Source organism: Rana temporaria, chromosome 9, assembly GCF_905171775.1.
Source record: "Rana temporaria chromosome 9, aRanTem1.1, whole genome shotgun sequence".
NCBI lineage: Eukaryota > Metazoa > Chordata > Amphibia > Anura > Ranidae > Rana > Rana temporaria.
The window spans coordinates 10,858,446-10,880,972 of record NC_053497.1 but is presented as its reverse complement, the minus strand read 5'-3'; the positions used below and the strand labels follow the sequence as shown (position 1 = coordinate 10,880,972).

General features: G+C 44.0%; 1 protein-coding gene across 2 annotated transcripts in view; it reads right to left on the bottom strand.

The window, feature by feature from the left end:
* The window catches only part of PLP1 (proteolipid protein 1), a 68,256-nt gene extending 46,078 nt beyond the window's left edge, over positions 1 to 22,178 (bottom strand). For both annotated transcript variants that reach the window (XM_040322771.1, XM_040322772.1), the window contains exon 1: positions 22,081 to 22,178. In XM_040322771.1, coding sequence (XP_040178705.1) covers positions 22,081 to 22,084 — 4 coding nt within the window. In that variant the 5' untranslated portion in view covers positions 22,085 to 22,178. The remainder of the gene's footprint in view (positions 1 to 22,080) is intronic.
* Positions 22,179 to 22,527: the final 349 nt, after the last annotated feature.

Below are 22,527 nucleotides of genomic sequence, written 5' to 3'. Positions count from 1 at the left end.
TTTACTCGGCGTAACATTATCTTTCACAATATAAAAAAAATTGAGCTAACTTTACTGTTGTCTTATTTGTTTATTAAAAAAGTGTATTTTTTCCCAAAAAAGTGCGCTTGTAAGACCGCGGCGCAAATACGGTGTGACAGAAAGTACTGCAACGACCGGCCATTTTATTCTCTAGGATGTTAAAATAAAAAAAATATATATAATGTTTGGGGGTTCTAATTAGAGAGAAGGAGATGGCAGTGAAAACATAGGGGAAGCTCCATTAGTCTTGTCATGCCAACCGGCACCACAAGATGGCGCCAGATCACAGAAGGAAGCATAGGCCTGCAGAAGGCCGCAAAGGCGTGGCCTCAATTACCGGCCGGCGTGACCCGACACGATCGCGCGGTGGGGGAGGTGGGGGCGCATGGAGACACAGGACCATCGCGTCGGGCTGCGCCGGCCGGTAATTGAGGCCGCGGCTTTGCAGCCTTCTGCAGGCCTATGCTTCCTTCCCCAGGTACCAGGTCGCTAATTCTAGTCGCAATTGCGACCTGGCAACCGTATTTTGTCAAGCCCTGCCTATAACCCTTCACCAAACTGTTGAAATCATCATCATCTATTTCATATGACTTCAGTATGATCTCTATGATGCCAATAGCTTGGTTTTACTCTACATTTCGATAGCTAGGGATGGAACATTTGGAAATGATGGTGAATTTATCATACTTATTTATATGAGAGAGAAAAAAAATCCTAAATACACAAGCTAGCTACAACTTGTGGGCATTTTCTGGTTCTTTTTGTGCAATCAAATAATGGAATGGAGGTCCAGAGACTGACAATGTTAGCTCCAATCAACATATCACTTGGAAATATTGGGAAATGTCCCTATTGATTGATTTGATCTGTTCCAGCTCTAGGCAGTTCAACACAGGCACTATCAAAAAGCACGATCTCATGTTTGATGGTGCCAGTATGGTCCCATCAGTCTCCATGAGGAACGTAGGCGGAGGTGGAGCCTGCAAGGAAAGTGCTGCTAAACACCAGTGATGAGCCTACATTCCTGACCATCAATGATAGGGTTATATTTTTACACTGACCAACAATGATGGAGATACATTCTCCCCACTGACCACCAATGGTGGGGCTACATTCCTCCCACTGACCACCAATGACAGTGTTTTATTCTTCCACTGAGCATCAATGAAATGGTAATCCCCCCCCCCCCCCCCGATTGACCACCACTGGTGGGGCTACATTCCTCTCACTGACCACCAATACCAGGACTACATTACTCCCACCGACAACTAGTGATGGGGCTTAATTCCTCCCATTGACTACTATTGATAGAGCAATATATTTTGACCACCAAGGACAAGGCACCATTTCCTTCACTGACCACTGATGATAGGGCTGCATTTCCCCCAATGACCACCAATGGTGGGGCTACATTCCTTCCCTGATTACTAGTGATGGGGCTTCACTCCTCTCACTAACCGCCAATGATAGAGCAATATATTCTGACCACCATGGATAAGGCACCATTTCCTCCACTGACTGACCATTGATGAGGCAACATTCCTCCCGTGAAGATATATTCCTCCAATTGACCGCCAGCAATGGGGATGCATTTTTCCCACTGACCAGCATTAAGGGGGATACATTGCTTCCATTGACCACCAGTAATGAAGTTAAACTCCTCCTTGGTCAACAGTCAACACTGACCACTGATGGTGGGGTTACATTCCTTCTGCTTCAACAGTGATAAGGCCACATTTTTCCCATCAGCCACCAACAGTCAACAATGACCACTGAGGCCAATGCATATTTTACTCCCACCAATTAATGCCAAAGGGGTATTTTATACTCTTACTAACCATAGCCCTGTCCCAAACCATCAGATGGCCAGTGAACTGGGCATTTGCTTAAAAGGTTTGGGCACCCCTGTTATGTGTTTTATGACACATACAGTTTTTCGAATATACCATAAAATGCAAGGTGGGAATTCAATATTACTAGAAGATACAGTATTTTTGAGCCTCCTGCTTGAATTGGTGGACAGTAGGAAGAATGCCTTTTGCATTTTTGGTCAGTGGGAAGACCCTTCTTTACAGATAGCTAAAGATGATCACTGGTTTCAGTGGTTACTTATCTGAGAGTTAAAAAACGGTTATTTCTCTGCAACCTCTGGAGGAATCTTAGCTCATTTCTCAAGGAACCCCTAGCAACCTCTTAAGGAATTCTAGGTCATTTCTCAAAGAACCCTTAGCAACCTTTAGAGGAATCCTAGGGTTCCATGTGACCCTGGTTGAGATTAGCTGGTCTAGAATGTATTTGTATGATGTAGAAATTAACAATACCCTTTACTTACTTGCAAGAAACCCTTAGCAAGCTCTGGAGGAATCCTAGGGTTCCATGGAACTCTGGTTGAGAAAGACTGGTCTAGAATGTATTTGTATCATATAGCATTAATACCCTTCACTTCAAACACTTTAACTATCATTTAGAGGCAAAGCCATATACTTTTGGCCATGTAGTAAAGCAGCTTTGCATGGAACCTGTAGCAGCCTCTGAAAGAATCCATGGGTTCCATGGAACCCTGGTTGAGAAAGACTGGTCTAGAATGAATTTGTCCACTGTAGCAATTCACAATGCCCTTCACTTGAACTCAATCATTTTGAGGGAAAGCCACATCATTTTGGACTTGTAGTAAAGCAGCTTTACAAGGAACCCCTAGAAACCTCTAGAGGAATCCTAGAGTTCCATGGAATCCTAGTTGAGAAAAGCTGGTCTAGAATGTATTTGTACAATGTAACATGAACAATACCCTTTAACTTAATCATTTGGAGGTAAAGCCACACACAGTTTTGGACATGTAGTGAAGCAGCTTTGCAAGAAACCCCTATCAACTTCTCCAGGAAACCTAGAGTTGCATTGAACCCTGGTTGCGAAAAGCTGGTCTAGAATGTATTTGTAACATGTAGCAATAACAATAACATTCACTTTAAAAACTTTAACTCAATCATTTGGAGGGAAAGCCACATACTTTTGGACTTGTAGTGAAGCAGCTTTTGCAAGAAATCCCGAGCAACCTTTGGAAGAATCCAAGGGCTCAATGGAACCCTGGTTGAGACTTTTGGACATGTAATGAAGCAGCTTTGTAAGGAACCCCCTTACCAACCTCTGGAGGGATCCTAGGGTTCCATGAAACCCTGGTTGAGACTTTTGGACATGTAGTGAAGCAGCTTTGTAAGGAACCCCCTTACCAACCTCTGGAGGGATCCTAGGGCTCAATGGAACCCTGGTTGAGACTTTTGGACATGTAGTGAAGCAGCTTTGTAAGGAACACCTTGCAACTTCTTGAGAAGTCTTACCCTGGTTGCGTAAACTGGTCTAGAATGTATTTGTAACATGTTGCAATAACAATACCCTTCACTTGAAAAACTTTGAAGGTAAAGCCACCTAGTTTTGGAAATGTAGTGAAGCAGCTTTTGCAAGAAACCCCTAGCAACCTCTGAGGAATCCTGGGGTTCCATGGAAACTTGGTTGAGACTTTTGGACTTGTAGTGAAGCAGCTTTTAAAAATAGCAATAGTATTTATTAAAGAAAATATATATATTAAAAAAAAAAAAATACCATGGCTCCCATGAATCGAACACTACCTTCCACCTGGTCTTGATTTCTCCCTGATATTATCCTGAGGCTACATACCTACCTGACGTAACATCTCTTTTATAATACCCCGGATCTGCTAAACCACTGACCCCTTCTGGAGACACCCGCCTTCCACTTTCTTTTATACAACCCCCCCCCCCCCAATTGTCTATCTGTTCTTTTACATACTGGAACCTAAAAACAAAGATCACTTACTTAAAATCCAAGAAATATTTCAACTATGGAGACCTTAGGGGTGGTTGGTTAAGCCAAGCCACATGGCTGGATCTTGTCCCTGGATTAGAAATATGTTTCCCCCCCACTATCCCAAGTATAACAATTTGTTTCAATCTATAGGATACCCCGTCTCCTCCATACCTGAGTTTTGAAATTATTTTACATGGTCTAGGGTTTTAATTTTTCTTCGTTTACCTTACATATTTGTCTTAATAGCTCTTAAAATACACAAGTATACGGAAAATATATACTTTTTGTATAGTTATTGAGAAGCCTTGTTTTCCCTATTTGTACATCTTGGGCCAGATTCTCGTCCAGCGGCGTATCTTTGCGGCGGCGTAACGTATCCGATTTACGTTACGCCTCCGCAACTTAGACGGGCAAGTGCTGTATTCTCAAAGCACTTGCTCCGTTAGTTGCGGTGGCGTAGCGTAAATCGGCCGGCGTAAGCCCGCCTAATTCAAATTTGGAACAGGGGGCGTGTTTTATGTAAATGTTCTGTGACCCAACGTGATTGACGTTTTTCACGAACGGCGCATGCGCCGTCCGTGGAAATCTCCCAGTGTGCATTGCTCCTAATACGCCGCAAGGACGTATTGGTTTTGACGGGAACGTAAATTACGTCCAGGCCCATTCACGGACGAGTTACGCAAACGACGTAAAATTTTCACATTTTGTCGCGGGAACGACGGCCATACTTAACATTGGTACGCCGCACTTACGCCACCATATAGCAGGGGTAACTATACGCCGGGAAAAGCCTAACGTAAACGGCGTAACATTACTGCGTCAGGCCGGCCGTACGTTCGTAAATTTGCGTATCTAGCTGATTTACATATTTCAACGCATAAATCAGCGTACACGCCCCTAGCGGCCAGCATAAATATGCAGTTACGATCCGACCGCGTAAGAGACTTACGCCTGTTGGATCTAGTAGATATCTATGCGTAACTGATTCTAAGAATCAGGCGCATAGATACGACGGCACAACGCAGAGATACAACGGCGTATCTGGAGATACGCCGTCGTATCTCCACTGAGAATCTGGCCCCTTGTTTTCTTACAAATATTTTGTCTGATAACTCGTAATGTATTATTCTCAATAAAATATTTCAAAAGAAAAAAAAAAAAAAGCTGTAAAAAAGACTCGGCAATCTTGGTTGCAGCTGTAGAATAAGATCCCAGCCATGAAAGTTCTGCCTTGTACACCACGATTGAAAAAAGTAAGACGGGATTTTTTCATCGGATATTCCGACCGTGTGTGGGCCCCATCGGACTTTTTTCCATCAGAGTTTAGAAATAGAACATGTTTTATTAATTTTTTCGACAGAAATTCTGATTGTCTGTGTGGAACTCCGACGGAGGAAAAAAAACACGCATGCTCAGAATCAAGTCGACGCATGCTCGGAAGCATTGAACTTCATTTTTCTCAGCTCGTCCTGGTGTTTTTCACATCACCGCGTTTTGGACAGTTCGAATTTAGTCTGACAGTGTGGGCCAGATCCACAAAGAACTTACTATTCGTAATCCGTATCTATTGATACGCCGCGTAAGTTCTACGATGCGCCGTCGTATCTTTGTTTTGTATCCACAAAACAAGATACGACTGAATGTGGGCTCGATCCGACTGACGTACGTCTTAGTACGCCGTCGGATCTTAGGTGCATATTTACGCTGGCCGCTAGGTGGCGCTTCCGTCGATTTCCGCGTAGAGTATGCAAATTAGCTAGATACGCCGATTCTCAAACGTACGTCCGCCCGGCGCATTTTTTTACGTCATTTACATAAGGCTTTTTTCGGCGTAACATTACCCCTGGGTCTATGAGGCGTACGCAATGTTAGGTATGGACGTCGGGACAGCGTAGAATTTTTCGTCATTTACGTAAATCGTTCGCGAATAGGGCTTTGCGTAAGTTACGTTCGCGTCGAAAGCATTGACTAATTGCGACAAGATTTCGCGCATGCGCACTGGGACACGTCCACGGACGGCGCATGCGCCGTTCGTAAAAAGCGTCAATTACGTGGGGTCATACCAGATTACCATACAACACGCCCACTCCAAGCCTACTTTGAATTACGCGGGCTTACGCCGGCAGATTTACGTTTACGCCGGCCTGCATATGGGAGCAGCTTGAACTGAATTGCGATGGAAATAGCATCGGATTTTATCCCATCGGAAATTCCGATCGTGTGTACAGGGCATTAGCCTTACAGTGGATTATTGATGAACAAATCTCACATTTTTGTTCTAAAGTCCCACAGATGACACATAAAAAAAGAAAACAAACATTTATATTCTTTTGCTGCAGTGTCACCCGTGGTGCTAAACAAGCCGATGCATCTTTACTATGTGACCTAAACACTGATCCTTTGTTTGCTGGCATACTTTATTTCTGTTGCATAATGCCCCATGCAGAGCCATCGCAGTATACAGAAACGATATTCATAACCTGCACACAATATATAACACGCCCACATATAGTCACACAAATAAACAATTAGTCTCTGTACTGCAAACAAATGACTGATGTATTGCGGCCAGGCATACCCTGACACTGATTAACACTTATTACTCCCACTGCGTCGCATGAACGCACAGAATATTGCGCAACACCGCCGATAAATGCCCCGCATTGTAGAGTGCTGCAAAGTAATTTAAGACCCGAAAGAAAAAAATTGTAACAAATGATTTTTTTTATCTGTTTGTTATGTAATTCTAGTGGGGTCATCCCACATGAACACCCACCACGTCTCAGACAATGTCGGGTGCTGTTTTAAGCCCCACTATCAAATGTGATAAAAATAATGACATCAGTGTATCAGCCATAACAATCAGAACTACAAATTGTTTACATGGTTTATGCTGCCTTAAAGCGGACCTCCAACTTTCCCTTCAGTCTTGCACAGTACAGGCTCATCTTGAGTTCACGGCGCAATCTGAGCTTTTCACAGCGTGCGTGGCAACTGCAGATGGAACCTGTCTCACTTCCTGGGAATCATCTTGCACTTTCCTCCCCAGCCTATTTGCCCCCGAAGCTATGCACAGCACCCTGCCAGCCCCTCTAACAGCCGTGATTTGCCTGTAAATGTATTCTGGCCACCAAGGGATCGGGAACCATTGATGGCGGGGTTACATTCCTTCCACTGATCAACAGTGATAGGGCTACATTCCTCCCATTGACCACCGATAATGGGACTACATTCCTTCCAATGATGGTGGGGTTACATTGACTAACATGGATAGGGCTACATTCCTCCCATTGACCAACAATAAGGGGGCTACATTCCTCCCACTGACCAACACTGAGCACCAACAGTCAATACTGGCCACTGATGGTGGGGTTACATTCCCTCCACTGATCAACAGTGATAGGGCTACATTCCTCCCATTGACCACCGATAATGGGACTACATTCCTTCCAATGATGGTGGAGTTACATTGACCAACATGGATAGGGCTACATTCCTCCCATTGACCAACAATAAGGGGGCTACATTCCTTCCAATGATGGTGGGGTTACATTGACTAACATGGATAGGGCTACATTCCTCCCATTGACCAACAATAAGGGGGCTACATTCCTCCCACTGACCAACAATAAGGGGGCTACATTCCTCCCATTGACCAACAATAAGGGGGCTACATTCCTCCCACTGACCAACAATAAGGGGGCTACATTCCTCCCACTGACCAACAATAAGGGGGCTACATTCCTCCCACTGACCAACAATAAGGGGGCTACATTCCTCCCACTGACCAACAATCAGCACCAATAGTCAATACTGTCCACTGATGGTGGGGTTACATTCCCTCCACTGACCACCAGTGATGGGGATACACTTCTCCCACTGACCAACAGTGATGGGGATACACTTCTCCCACTGACCACCAGTGATGGGGATACACTTCTCCCACTGACCACCAATAACAGGGAAATATATTCTGGCCACCAAGGATGAGGCACCATTTCCTCCACTGACCAATGATGGCGGGGTTACATTCCTTCCATTTACCACCAAGAATGGAGCTACATTCTTTCCAATAACCAACAATCAGAACCAACAGTCAATACTGTCCACTGATGGTGGGGTTACATTCCCTCCACTGACCACCAGTGATGGGGCTACACTTCTCCCACTGACCACCAATAACAGGGAAATATATTCTGGCCACCAAGGATGAGGCACCATTTCCTCCACTGGCCACTGATGGTGGGGTTATATTCCTTCCATTTACCACCAGTAATGAAGCTACATTCTTTCCACTGACCAACAATCATCACTAAGCGTTAACACTGACCACCAATGGTGGGGTTAGATTCCTTCCATTTACCACCAACAATAGAGCTATATTCTTTTCACTGACCAACAATCAGCACCAAGAGTCAACACTGACCACCAATGGTGGGGTTAAATTCCTTCCATTTACCACCAATAATAGAGCTATATTCTTTTCCCTGACCAACAATCAGCACCAAGAGTCAACACTGACCACCGATGGTGGGGTTAGATTTCCTCCACTGACCACCAGTGATGGGGAAATATATTCTGGCCATGAAGGATTAAGCACCATTTCCTCCACTGGCCACTGATGGTAGGGGTTACATTACTTCCACTGATCAAATGTAATAGTGCTACGTTCCTCACATTGACCACCAATAATGGGGCTACATTCCTTCCACTGACCAACAATCAGCACCAACAGTGAACACTGACCACTGGTGGTTGGATTACATTCATTACATTGACCGACAGTGATAGGGCTACATTCCTCCCACTGACCACTAATAATGGGGCTACATTCCTCCCACTGACCGACAATCAGCAGTCAATACTGACCACTGACAGTGGGGTTACGTTCCCTCCACTTACCACCAGTGATGGGGCTACACTCCTGCCACTGACCACCAGTGATGGGGCTACACTCCTGCCACTGACCACCAGTGATGGGGCTACACTCCTGCCACTGAACCCCAGTGATGGGGCTACACTCCTGCCACTGACCACCAGTGATGGGGCTACACTCCTGCCACTGACCGCCAGTGATGGGGCTACACTCCTGCCACTGACCGCCAGTGATGGGGCTACACTCCTGCCACTGACCGCCAGTGATGGGGCTACACTCCTGCCACTGACCACCAACATTAGGGAAATATATTATAGCCACCAAGGATGAGGCACCAGTTCCTCCACGGACCACTGGTGGTAGGGGGTTACATTCCTTTTACTAACCAACAGTGATGGGGCTACACTCCTGCCACTGAACCCCAGTGATGGGGCTACACTCCTGCCACTGACCGCCAGTGATGGGGCTACACTCCTGCCACTGACCGCCAGTGATGGGGCTACACTCCTGCCACTGACCGCCAGTGATGGGGCTACACTCCTGCCACTGACCGCCAGTGATGGGGCTACACTCCTGCCACTGACCACCAACATTAGGGAAATATATTATAGCCACCAAGGATGAGGCACCAGTTCCTCCACGGACCACTGGTGGTGGGGGGTTACATTCCTTTTACTAACCAACAGTGATGGGGCTACATTACCTCCAGTAACCAGAGCTACATTCCTTCCACTGACCAGCAATCAGCACCGGGGGTCAACACGGACCACCAGCGATAGGGAAATATATTCTGGCCATGAAGGATAAAGCACCATTTCCTCCACTGACCACTGATGGTAGGGCTGACATTCCTTCCACCGATCAACAGTGATAGGGCTACATGCCTCCCATTGATCACCAATAATGACTCTACAGTCCTCCTACTGGCCAACCAACAGTCAACACTGACCACTGATGGTTGGGTTACATTGACCACCAACATTAGGGAAATATATTATAGCCACCAAGGATGAGGCACTAGTTCCTCCACTGACCACTGATGGTGGGGGTTACATTCCTTCTACTAACCAACAGTGATGGGGCTACATTACCTCCAGTAATCAGAGCTACATTCCTTCCACTGAAAAACAATCAGCACCTAGGGTCAACACGGACAACCAGTGATAAGACAATATATTCTGGCCATGAAGGATAAAGCACCATTTCCTCCACTGACCACTGATGGTAGGGCTGACATTCCTTCCACCGATCAACAGTGATCGGGCTACATTCCTCCCATTGACCACCAATAATGACGCTACAGTCCTCCTACTAGCCAACAATTAGCACCAAAAGTCAACACTGACCACTTATGGTTGGGTTACATTGATTACATTGACCACCAATAATGAGGCTACATTCCTCCCACAGACCATCAATCAGCACTAACAATCAGCGCTGACCAATAACGGATAAGCAGTGAAGGTCCACCCAAGAACAGTAATAAAGGGTCTTCCCTGCAAATCAAGCATTTAATACTTACCCGTCTCTTTCCTGCCATTCTTCTGCATTGGATAATTCTGGAAATGTCCGATGTTGGTGTCCTCCACTGTGCTCTGTGGTTTTATCTGCTGGCAGGACACACTGGTGCTGTAGAAGCCAATGCAAGGAACCACACAGAAGATAACGCACATCAAAACTAAAAGATCTTTAAGCAATATGTATGCACCTAACTTCCCTAATTATTTGTTGTACTCTTTTAGGTAGATTCAGGTAGGGGCACGCTAATTTGCGGCGGCGTAGCCTAGCGTGTTTATACTACGCCGCCTTAAGTAAGAGAGGCAAGTACATGATTCTCAAAGCACTTGCCTCCTTACTTAGGGCAGCGTAGTGTAAACACGGCGGGCGTAAGGGCGCCTAATTCAAATGGGTTGGAGGGGGACGTGTTTAATGGTAATGAGGCTTGACCTCACGTTTTTTGACATTTTTTGGCTACTGCGCATGCGCCGGGCTCCTACATTTTCCAGTGCGCATTGCGGCTAAGTACGCCGTACGGGCCTATTGATTTTGACGTGGACGTAAACGACGCAACTCCCGATTCGCGGACGACTTACGCAAACGACGTAAAAAATTCGAACCTCGCAGCGGGAACGGCGGCCATACTTCAGTAGGTAGATTCAGGTACATCCGTGCAAACTTGCGGCGGCGTAGCTTAGCCTGTTTAGGCTACGCCTCCGTAAGTTAGCTAGGCAAGTACATGATTCTCAATGTACTTGCCTGCTAAGTTACGGCGGCGTAGCCTAAAGCGGGCGGGCGTAAGGGCGCCGAATTCAAATGTCTTGGAGGGTGGTGTGTTGTATGGTAATGAGGCTTGACCTCACGTTTTTTAAGTTTTTTTTAACTGTGCATGCGCCGGGCGCCTACATTTCCCAGTGTGCATTGCGGCTACGTATGCCGCACGGGCCTATTGATTTCGACGTGTACGTAAACGACGTAAATCCCGATTCGCAGTCGACTTACGCAAACGATGTAAAAAAATTGAATCTCACGGCGGGAACGGCAGCCATACTTTAACATTGGCTATGCCACCTAGGGGGCATCTTTAACTTTAAGCGGCCTATCTCTTACGGAAACGGCGTAAAACTACTGCGGCGGCCGGGCGTACGTTCGTGAATCAGAGTATCAACTCATTTACATATTCTACGCCGACCGCAATGGAAGCGCCACCTAGCGGCCATCCGAAATATTGCAATCTAAGATAGAACGGCGCAAGCCGTCGTATCTTAGATATGTTTAAGCGTATCTCTGTTTGAGCATACGCTTAAACATAGGTCGGCGTAGATTCTGAGTTAGGTCGACTTATCTACTGATAAGTCGGCCTAACTCTTACTGAATCTACCTATAACATTGTTATTCCACCTAATAGGTGGAATAACTTTAGGCCTCCTAAGGCCTTACGGAAACGGCGTAAATCGACTGCGGCGGCCGGGCGTACGTTCGTGAATCGGCGTACAAACTCATTTACATATTCTACGCCGACCGCAAAAGAAACGCCACCTAGCGGCCTTTTCAGGAAAATTGCAATCTAAGATAGGACGGCGCAAGCCGTCGTATCTTAGATATGTTTAAGCGTATCTCTGTTTGAGCATACGCTTAAACATACGTCGGCGTAGATTCTGAGTTAGGCCGGCTTATCTACAGATAAGTCGGCCTAACTCTTACTGAATCTACCTACATATATATACTTTTGGAGGGAATATAACATAGTAACATCATGGGTGGGTAGCATTGGGTTGCTACATTGTATAAATATGTTTGACTTTTTTCGTACCTTGTCACCATGTTGCCATGAAGAATGAATACTGCAGCGTCCTGAAACACCATAAATGGCATTCATTTTGTGATTTTATGTTTTTACATTAAAATTATGAAACAGATCGTTTTTGGACTATTGGTGACCTTAGAAACATTATCTAAATTTCTAACGGACACCAAGTGGTTTCAAGTTGACTTTTATTGGATCCGCCAACATAACTCATTTATTTATATCTGTAAGTGATCCTAAAAACAGTTGACATTATTTATGGTTGGAGCTAGTGTGACAGAACAATAGAACTGCACATTTTACAATTTGTGACCAAACATTGAACCCATTGTTCTCTTCTTCCTCCTCATACTCAACAGAAACTGCTTCTTATACAAGACCATTGTCATAATCTTCTCCTCATGCTGCTACTGGTGTAGAATTAGAAAACATGCTTTCCAATTAAAAAAGAAGAGGAAGGGATTTATGGTAGAAAATTAAACCCAACGCGGCTTTGGTCAAAAACAAAAAATCAGCCCCCTGTTCCTCAACCATACCTAGCTAATCTGTTCTTTAAAAGAAAAAACCCTCAGAAACCCATAAAAAGCCATGATCACCTGATCTCTGGAGAGACCAGTGGTCTACAATGGCCTTCCATTCTTGTCTTTGATCTGGCCAGCTGGCCCTGTGGCCAAACCTTGGCTGACATCACTCCTAAGCGCTCCAGAATCCGGTGATGGAAAGTTGTGGGCAATGTCCACCACACCAGGAACTTGAGACTTTGGCACTGCAAACTAGAACATCCCAGATTGTTGACCACATTTTTTTCAGTTTTCTCTTTGCAGATGAGCATTTTTGTGTAAGGAAGACACCAGCTCCAGTGCTTCACATGATCAGGGCAACCCAAATACACTTTTTCTTACCCTGCTTCCCGATATTCCCAGCCAACACTCTTGGTGATCATGGATTTCAGAGCACTGGACGCCCAGGAATTAAACAATTCCTTAAAACAAGAGTCTTCAGGTACAGGATCTTGGGTGAGGCAGCTCTTATACACACACACACACACACACACACACAAAATTGGCTAGATTCAAAACATCAGATATCAGGAGAAGGCGAGCATCATACAAATAGCAGAGTCCTGATAGAAAGTAATGTGTGCAATATCTGCTAAAAGGTGAATGCATCTTAAAGCGGAGATTCACCCTAATAACATGTATATCTGACCAACTTCCTTATATTCGTAACAAGTACAGTCCGCAATTTTTTTTTTTTTTATGCTTTACGTACCTTGTAATCCATCTTTTCAATCTACTTCTCCCCGCGGGAGTAGGCGTTTCTATGCCTAGGGGGATTGTCATCTGGGAGGTCGCCCAGATGACTGACGTCTGTTCCCCCCAGTGGATAAGGCCCCGCCCCCCGTATTGCGTAGGCGCGCACGAGTTGCGGGGTTTCCGAAAGAAGCTGAACATGCAGAGATGTGAGTCGGCTCTATACGGCGCCTGCGCTCTGCATGTTCGGCTTCTTTCGGAAACCCCCGGAAATTGTGCGCGCCTACGCAATAGGGGGAGCAGGGCCTTATCGGGGGAACAGACATCAGTCCTCTGGCCAACCTCCCAGATGACAATCCCCCTAGGCATAGAAACGCCTACTCCTGCGGGGAGAAGTAGATTGAAAAGATGGATTACAAGGTATGTAAAGCATAAGAAATAAAAAAAATTGCGGACTGTACTTGTTACGAATATAAGCAAGTTGGTCAGATATACATGTTATTAGGGTGAACCTCCGCTTTAAGGATTCTGAAGGTCCCCTTGTCAGGGCTGGGCTCAGCCCTTCCTTCTCTGAGCTGGCTGCTCAGCTGTCGGCTAATTGCCAGCTCCTATCTTTCCACAGTGACTCACCTGTTGATGATCCTGCTCGTCAGGCCTTCCAGCTCAGATGATCTCTGTCTTCACCTTGGTCAACATCACAGAGACTATCTCCTGCGTTCCTGTTGAAGACTTGCTTGGCTGACATTCCTTCTGGCTCCAGATCCTGCTTGCTGTTCTACTTTTATCTCTGGCTCCCTGACATTTGGCTTGGCTGACTTTCCGATCCGATTCCTGAACTCTGGCTATGTCTTGACTATGCTAACTTTTTTTTTCTTTTTATTATTATTAATAATAATAATAATAATAATAATCATGTGTGATTTAACCATACTTCTGTCTTGGTCTGATTCATGGATTCTGTTACCCCTTTATCAGGGTCCGAATTTAATAACTGGAATATATACCCATCAATTCTTGTGCCTGTTGCATGTTCTTTATTCTTAATGTCTGGAACCCTTTTTTCTCAATAAAATGATAGTAAAAGAAATACTCAGACTAAAGAAGAACATATTGTGGGTGTGTAAAAGCCAGCTCCAGTTACTGGTCTAGCAACTGAAGCAGGCTTTCCGCTAATGCCCACAAATGGTTCATCATCTTTAGTCCAGATTTCATTTAACAATTTAAAGCCCCGATGAAGTTATTCAGACCTGCTGAAACAGGTTGACCCCTTTTTAAGGTATTATGAGCAATATATTTTATATGGACTTTACTACTAGTTTGGTGCTGTCTTTCTACTAAATCTGATCCCCAATGGAGTATCTGGAAGAAAGGCATACATTTCACCCAGTCATCCACTTGTCTTTTAAATTAATGCTCATTTGGCCAAGAGGTTGACGCAGTCACCACGAAAGGAGGCTGGTAGAATCCATCTTCTTCCACCAGCTATCGGAGTAACATTGTAGGTAGTAATCTACCCAGAAACTGTCCAAGAGATATAAACCCATGCTGACAATCTCTATGGCCCTTGCTGTTCAGATCCGCTCGATCTACGTGATTTAAGATCCGCTCCCGCAAGTTTGAGAGGCAAGTGGCTAATTCACAAACCACTTACCTCCAAACTTGCGGCGGCGGATCCTAAATCCCCCGGCGGAATTCAAATTCCGCGGCTAGGGGGAGTGTACTATTTAAATCAGGCGCGTTCCCGCGCCGATTTAAATGCGCATGCGCCGTCCGGGGAATTTCCCGGCGTGCATTGCTCCCACTGACGTCACTAGGACGTCAGTGGTTTCGACGTGAGCGTGACTTGCGACGCGCGTGTTTGTGAATCGGCGTACGCAAACGACGTTAGAAAATTCAAATTCGACGCGGGAACGCCGGCTATACTTAACATTGGCTGCGCCTGATAAAAGCAGGGGTAAGTATACGACGGGAAAGCCGCTACGGAAACGTCGTAAGAACACTGCGTCGGGTCCGCGTACGTTCGTGAATTTGCGTATCTCGCTGATTTACATATTATTCAGCGTAAATCAGCGGGAACGCCCCCGGCGCCATTTTCAAATTGAAAAAAAGATCCGACAGTGTAACACAGTGTAACACTGTCGGATCTTAGCCATATCTATGCGTAACTGATTCTATGAATCAGACGCATAGATAGGACCAATGTAAGTCAGAGATACGACGGTGTATCTGTATATACACCGTCGTATCTCTTTGTGAATCTGGCCCTTACATTGCAAGTTTGTGTAAACGTTCAAGCATAGCAAAACCCAACCCCTGAACCCATCTAATACATCGATGTTCACTGCATATGGTGCAATCTAAGTTTTCAGTGCAGTAAGTAAGATCATCTTCTGGAGCATAAAAGGGTGTGTACCAGTATTTATGAAACTGTCATTACAAGCAGCATCTGAAATAGTTTACACATGCCAACTGTGTCCTCCATCAAATGAACCTCTCTAGATGGATCATCCCTCCCACACCCTTCCACTGTGGCCTGACTCTGAGTGCTGCACTGGTATGGTTTGTCTTGGCATAAAAGATAAGTACTAAGGGCCAGATCCACAAAGCGTTGACGCTGGCGTATCTATTGATACGCCGCGTAACTTCTAGTTTGCTCCGGCGTATCTTTGTTTTGTATCCACAAAACAAGATACGCCTGAAGCTGGGCTAGATCCGACTGGCGTACGTCTTAGTACGCCGTCGGATCTAAGGTGCATATTTACGCTGGCCGCTAGGTGGCGTTTCCGTCGATTTCCGCGTTGAGTATGCAAATTAGCTAGATACGGCGATCCACGAACGTCCGGCCGGCGCATTTTTTTACGTCGTTTCCGTAAGGCTTTTTTTGGCGTATAGTTACCCCTGCTATATGAGGCGTATCCTATGTTAAGTATGGACGTCGTTCCCGCGTCGAATTTTGAAAATTTTACGTAGTTTGCCTAAGTCGTTCGCGAATAGGGCTTTGCGTAGAATGACGTCACCGTCGTAAGCATTGGCTTGTTCCGGTTTAATTTCGAGCATGCGCACTGGGATACCCCCACGGACGGCGCATGCGCAGTTGAAAAAAAACGTCGTTTACGTCGGGTCAAGACGTATTTACATAAAACACGCCCCCATCACATACATTTGAATTGCGCGCCCTTACGCCGCCTAAGTTACGCTACGCCGCCGTAACTTACGGCGCAAATTCTTTGAGAATACGGGAAATACGCTGTAAGTTACGGCGGCGTAGTGAAACTTAAATACACTACACCGGCCGTAAAGAAGCGCCACGCTTCGTGGATCTGGCCCTAAGTATATGAAGGCTTCGCTGAACAACCGGACGGTGGAAAAAATCATACTCAGTCTAGTAGTGGCCAAGGATATAGCTCTTACGCGCTTTTCCCGTTACAATTCTATTAAAAAGGGTGCCATGGCTTAGTTTCTATAGAAGTAGACGTTGGATCCAGTCCAGAGCAAACCACACCAAATGGTCAATTCATTGTATCTCTCGTATACGTTGTATTGTCCTGGCTACCCAAGATGTTGTAGGGTCAAGGATGAATACGAAGGCAAAGAATGCGAAGGTGGAAATTTAGGAATTTTTGAAAAATAAGATATTGCAGTAAAACAATCTAACTTTCCATTGCAATTATCTGTGGTATGCATTTATCCAAGTCATGGTATTAATAGTAGCTGATAACATTCAACTGGTCTTGTTCTGTAACATTGAAGACTGTGGCCCAGATTCAAGAAGCAATTGCGCCCGTGTAACCATAAGTTACACGGCGCAATTGCTTACTTGCTCCGGTGTAACGAGTGCTCCTAATTCAGGAACCTCGTTACACCGTCTGCAGCCTAAAATCTGCGCGGCATAAGGCTCTTATGCCTCGCAGATTTTAGGCTGCATTCTTGCGGGGGCCGCTAGAGGGCGCTCCTATTGTGTATCAGCGTGTAGTATGCAAATTGCATACTATCACTGATTCACAAGCTTGCGCGGGCCCCGTGCAAGCCAGGTACGGAGTTTCCGTACGGCAACTTTAGCGCAAGGCTGCCCTTTCTAATAGCAGGGGCAGCCAATGCTAAAGTATAGCCGGCCTTCCCGCGCCGTGAAATTTGAATTTCACGGCGTTTGCGTAAGTGCTTCGTGAATGGCGCTGGACGCCATTCACGTTCACTTTAAAGCAAATGACGTCCTTGCGACGTCATTTGCCGCAATGCACGTCGGGAAAGTTTCCCGACGGAGCATGCGCTGTACGCTCGGCGCGGGAGCGCGCCTAATTTAAATGATTCCCGCCCCCGGCGGGATCATTTACCTTGCGCGCGCTTACGCCGGGCAAATTTGCCGGCGCGCCCTCGCAGTTCACGGAGCTACTGCTCCGTGAATCGAGGGCAGCGCAAAATATTTGCGGGGGCGCAGGGCAAAATCGTTGCCCTGCTCCCCCGCAAATATAGCGCAAGCTATGCTGAATCTGGGCCTCTGTACAACCAAACCAAATCAAAGAAGCTGCTTTGTCAAGCAACAAACTATCTTTCTGTCAAGGTTCTCATTTATCCAGGTCAAGATATCACAAGTACTGACAGTACCATTGTAGTAGTACTCAACTTGTTCTGTATTATTAAAGACAGTTGGGCTACTTATCCAAGTGGTTTCTCCAGGTCCGACCAAACCAGAATAAAGAAGCTTCTTGGATAAGCAAAAAAACATCTTTCTGTCAAGGTTCTTATTTATCCAAGTCAAGATTTGAAAAGTACTGGTAGTACTATTGTAGTAGTACTCGACTTGTTCTGTAATATTGAAGACAGTTGGCTATTTATCCAAGTAGTTTCTCCAGTTCCGTAACGCCAAACCGAAACAAAGAAGCTGTTTGACAGGCAACAAACATTCTATCAAGGCTCTCATTTCTCTAGGTCAAGATATTACAAGTACTGGTAGTACCATTGTAGTAGTACTCGACTTGTTCTGTAATATTGAAGACAGTTGGCTATTTATCCAAGTAGTTTCTCCAGTTCCGTAACGCCAAACCGAAACAAAGAAGCTGTTTGACAGGCAACAAACATTCTATCAAGGCTCTCATTTCTCTAGGTCAAGATATTACAAGTACTGGTAGTACCATTGTAGTAGTACTCGACTTGTTCTGCAATATTGAAGACAGTTGTCTACTTATCCAAGTAGTTTCTCCAGTTCCGTAAAGCCAAACCAAAGAAGCTGCTTGGACAAGCAACAAACTATCTTTCTGTCAAGGTTCTCATTTCTCCAGGCCAAGATATTACAAGTACTGGTAGTACGATTGTAGTAGTACTCTACTTGTTCTGTAATATTGAAGTAATTTGGCTACTTATCCAAGTTGTTTCTGCAGTCCCGTAAAACCAAACAGAACCAAAGAAGCTGCTTTGATAAGTAACAACCCATCTTTCTGTCAAGGTTCTCATTTATCCAGGTCCTGATATCACAAGTACTGGTAGTACAATTGTAGTAGTATTTGACTTGCTTTGTTATAGTGAAGACGGTTGGCTACCTGTCAAGTTTCTCTGGTTTCCTAAAAACAAATCGAACCAAAAAAGCTGCTTGAACATGGTCTTCAACATTACAGAACAAGTTCAGTGGAGCGTGTCTAAAATAAAAATCTATTGGAAGCAATTATTGCGTACTTTGAGTTACACAAAATTGATAACTATGGGGCAGATCCACAAATAAAGTACTCCGGCGTATCTACTGATACACCGGCGTAATTTCAAATTTCCCGCGTCGTATCTTTGTTTTAAATCCTCAAAACAAAGTACGACGGCATCTGGGTTAGATCCGACAGGCGTACGTCTTCGTACGCCTTCGGATCTTAGATGCAATTATTCGGCGTCCACTGGGTGGCGTTCCCGTCGTATTCGGCGTCGAGTATGCAAATTAGCTATTTCCGACGATCCACGAACGTACGAGCGGCCGTCGCATTCTTTTACGTCGTTTCCGTTCGGCTTTTTTCGGCGTATAGTTAAAGCTGCTATCTGGTGGCGTACGCAATGTTAAGTATGGCCGTCGTTCCCGCGTCAAATTTTAAAAATGTTATTTAGTTTGCGTAAGTCGTCCGTGAATGGGGCTGGACGCCATTTACGTTCACGTCAAAACCAATGACGTCCTTGCGACGTCATTTAGCGCAATGCGCGGCGGGAAATTTAGGAACGGCGCATGTACAGTTCGTTCGGCGCGGGGACGCGCTTCATTTAAATGAAACACACCCCCTACTCGCCGCATTTGAATTCCGCGCCGTTACGCCGCGAGAGATACACTACGCCGCCGTAACTTACGGCGCAAATTCTTTCTGGATTCGAACCAAAGCCAGGTAAGTTACGGCGGCGTAGCGTATCTCAGATACGCTGCGCCGGTGCAGATCTATGTGGATCTGCCCCTATATTTTTATATTTATTTCCATGCAGCTCTGCATGGTAGCCAATCAGCTTCCAGGTTTTACCGTCAAATCTTAACTGAACAAGCTGAAGTTTGGTAGCCAATCGGCTTCCAGGTTTTACTGTCAAAGCTAAATGAACAAGCTGAAATTAGAAGCCGATTGGCTACCGTGCGCAGCTGTACCAGATTCTGAGTGCTCCAGAGAACCCACCAATGGCAAATTTATCTGCCATCTGCCATTTTTATCGAGAGCCAATAAAATTGTCTTTATAAAAATACAAAAATATGTGGAAAGTTATGCTATAAATTGAATTTCAAATCTGCAATGTACAGCAGCCACTTATATATTTTTTTTCTTGCCTTACTTGATGAATACAGTGGTATAATTTAATTACTTTGGCTGTGATTTATGGTAGGTACATTTTTACATTGAAGTTTATTGGGGCAAAAAAAAAAAAAAAATGGGCAGCTCTGCCCCTAAAAGAAGCTCATGTACTTTAAGCGATAAGCATCAGAGTAACATGTCTGAGGTCTAGTGTCCATGAGTTAAACTTAAAATCGTGCTTCAGATGGCTGAGGTAGAGCCTTAGTAACACCCGCTGTGTGTTTACATTAGAGGGCTGGCAGGCTGCCAAGTTTCTGAAGCATCAATAGAAAATAATAGCAAAAAAAGTTCTAAAAAAAAAAAAAAAAACGTTGAAGATTAATTTATCCACAATGCTTTTAGCTATAGAGGTAAGTAAAGGCTCCTTGTTTTAAAGCGATTTTAATGATTTTTTTGAGTGTGTGTATGTGTATATACATACATACATACATATACACACACACACATACATATACACACTTTATTGTGTATTTTTACATTGCATATAAAATATATAATTTGTATCAAGCAGACACATAGGCTGGCCATACATTACAATTCTCTTATTCGATTTCCTTTAGATTAACCTTCAACTATGTAGTACAAGTGTCTGCCTGATTGCATACAAAGGGAAATGGGTTTGTTTTGACCTCATATTATATTGTTTTGGTAAATCTAAAGAAAAAACTGTATAAAGAAAACAAAAATTGTATAATGTATGGCCAGCCTAGGAACCACTTTGCAAATTCAGACAAAAAAAAAAAAGAAATTGATATATTAGATATATAGATACTGTAGATAAGATAGATTATCTATCTATCTATCTATCTATCTATCTATCTATCTATCTATCTATCTATCTATCTATCTAGATAAGATATAGATAGATAGATAGATAGATAGATAAGATATAGATAGATAGATAGATAAGATATAGATAGATAGATAGATAAGAGATAGATAGATAGATAGATAGATAGATAGATAGATAGATAAGAGATAGATAGATAGATAGATAGATAGATAGATAGATAGATAGATAGATAGATAGATAGATAGATAGATAGATAGATAGATAGATAGAAGTTTTAAAATGTAACATGACAAACAGAAGGTTTGTACCTATCCTGACATATTCTGAGAAATAGTTCTCAGAATAGTTAACAGTAACCTAAATAAAAAAAATTTCTACCATAGAAAAAAAATTATATATATATATAGATAGATAGATAGATAGATAGATAGATAGATAGATAGATAGATAGATAGATAGATAGATAGATAGATAGATAGATAGATAGATAGATTTATATTTATTTGCATGGATTTTTACATGTTCAAATAATTATAAAAACATAAATAAAAATAATAAAAAAGACAGCACGGTAACAGATTATTATTATTTGTGTTGATGTGGGTATATGTAGGTGGACAATAAAAAATAAATAAACAGTACTTCCCATTACAGAGTTTACAATAAAGTCCATGTTGGGAACCATGGCATTCAGCTGAAATAAAAGTTTGGGCCAAAAAAAAAAAGCGCAAAAAAAATAAATCTTTTTTTTTTTTTTTCTTGGATTTGCAACAAAGTGTAAAAGCCCCCATTTTCCAGAAATTTCCACATTCCCCAATACTAAATAGTGACCCTTCTACCTCCAAAATTTTCATCTAAAGGGGGGGGGGATCTACTAGAGAGCGCAAAATCAGGTGCAGCTCTGCATGGTAGCCAATCAGCTTCCAGGTTTTACTGTCAAATCTTATCTGAACAAGCTGAAGTTTGGTAGCCAATCGGCTTCCAGGTTTTACTGTCAAAGCTAAATGAACAAGCTGAAGTTTGGTAGCCAATCGGCTTCCGGGTTTTACTCTCAAAGCTAAATGAACAAGCTGAAATTAGAAGCCGATTGGCTACCGTGCACAGCTGTACCAGATTCTGAGTGCCCCAGTTTTCGTACATCTTCTCATTATTTTCAATGAAATGAATACAAGATAGATCTATAGAAGACAGAGAGAGATAACTTGACTCACCCATGGTCTCAGAAATGGACAAGAGGAGTTGATTCTTTTCCTGTATTTCCTCTCTGATTCCGACACTCTAAAGTGAATCTGTCCCCACCGTGTCACTTGAATTCTATGTATTTTTTTTGCCATGCCCCTTAACACATTCTTGTCTGTGATGGTCCAGGCGCTCGGATAATTAGTATTAAAGTGGTGACATCCAATGCCATGAGTGGGTTAACCCAGTCCAAGGGCGGGCTTGTGTTTTCGAGATGTCAGCTCTTCCCACCTCTGAATTTTGGATAAAAAAGGCTTATTGTGATCAGTGGGAGTCACTAGAGATAAAGTGCTGTTCAAACGTCCTCAACAACTCCATGTATGACATGCCGACCTTCTCAATGTATGAGGATAAAGCAATTTACACACCCGGGGCTCGTGATATTTTATAATTATAAGCACTTGCACATTAGAATTTTA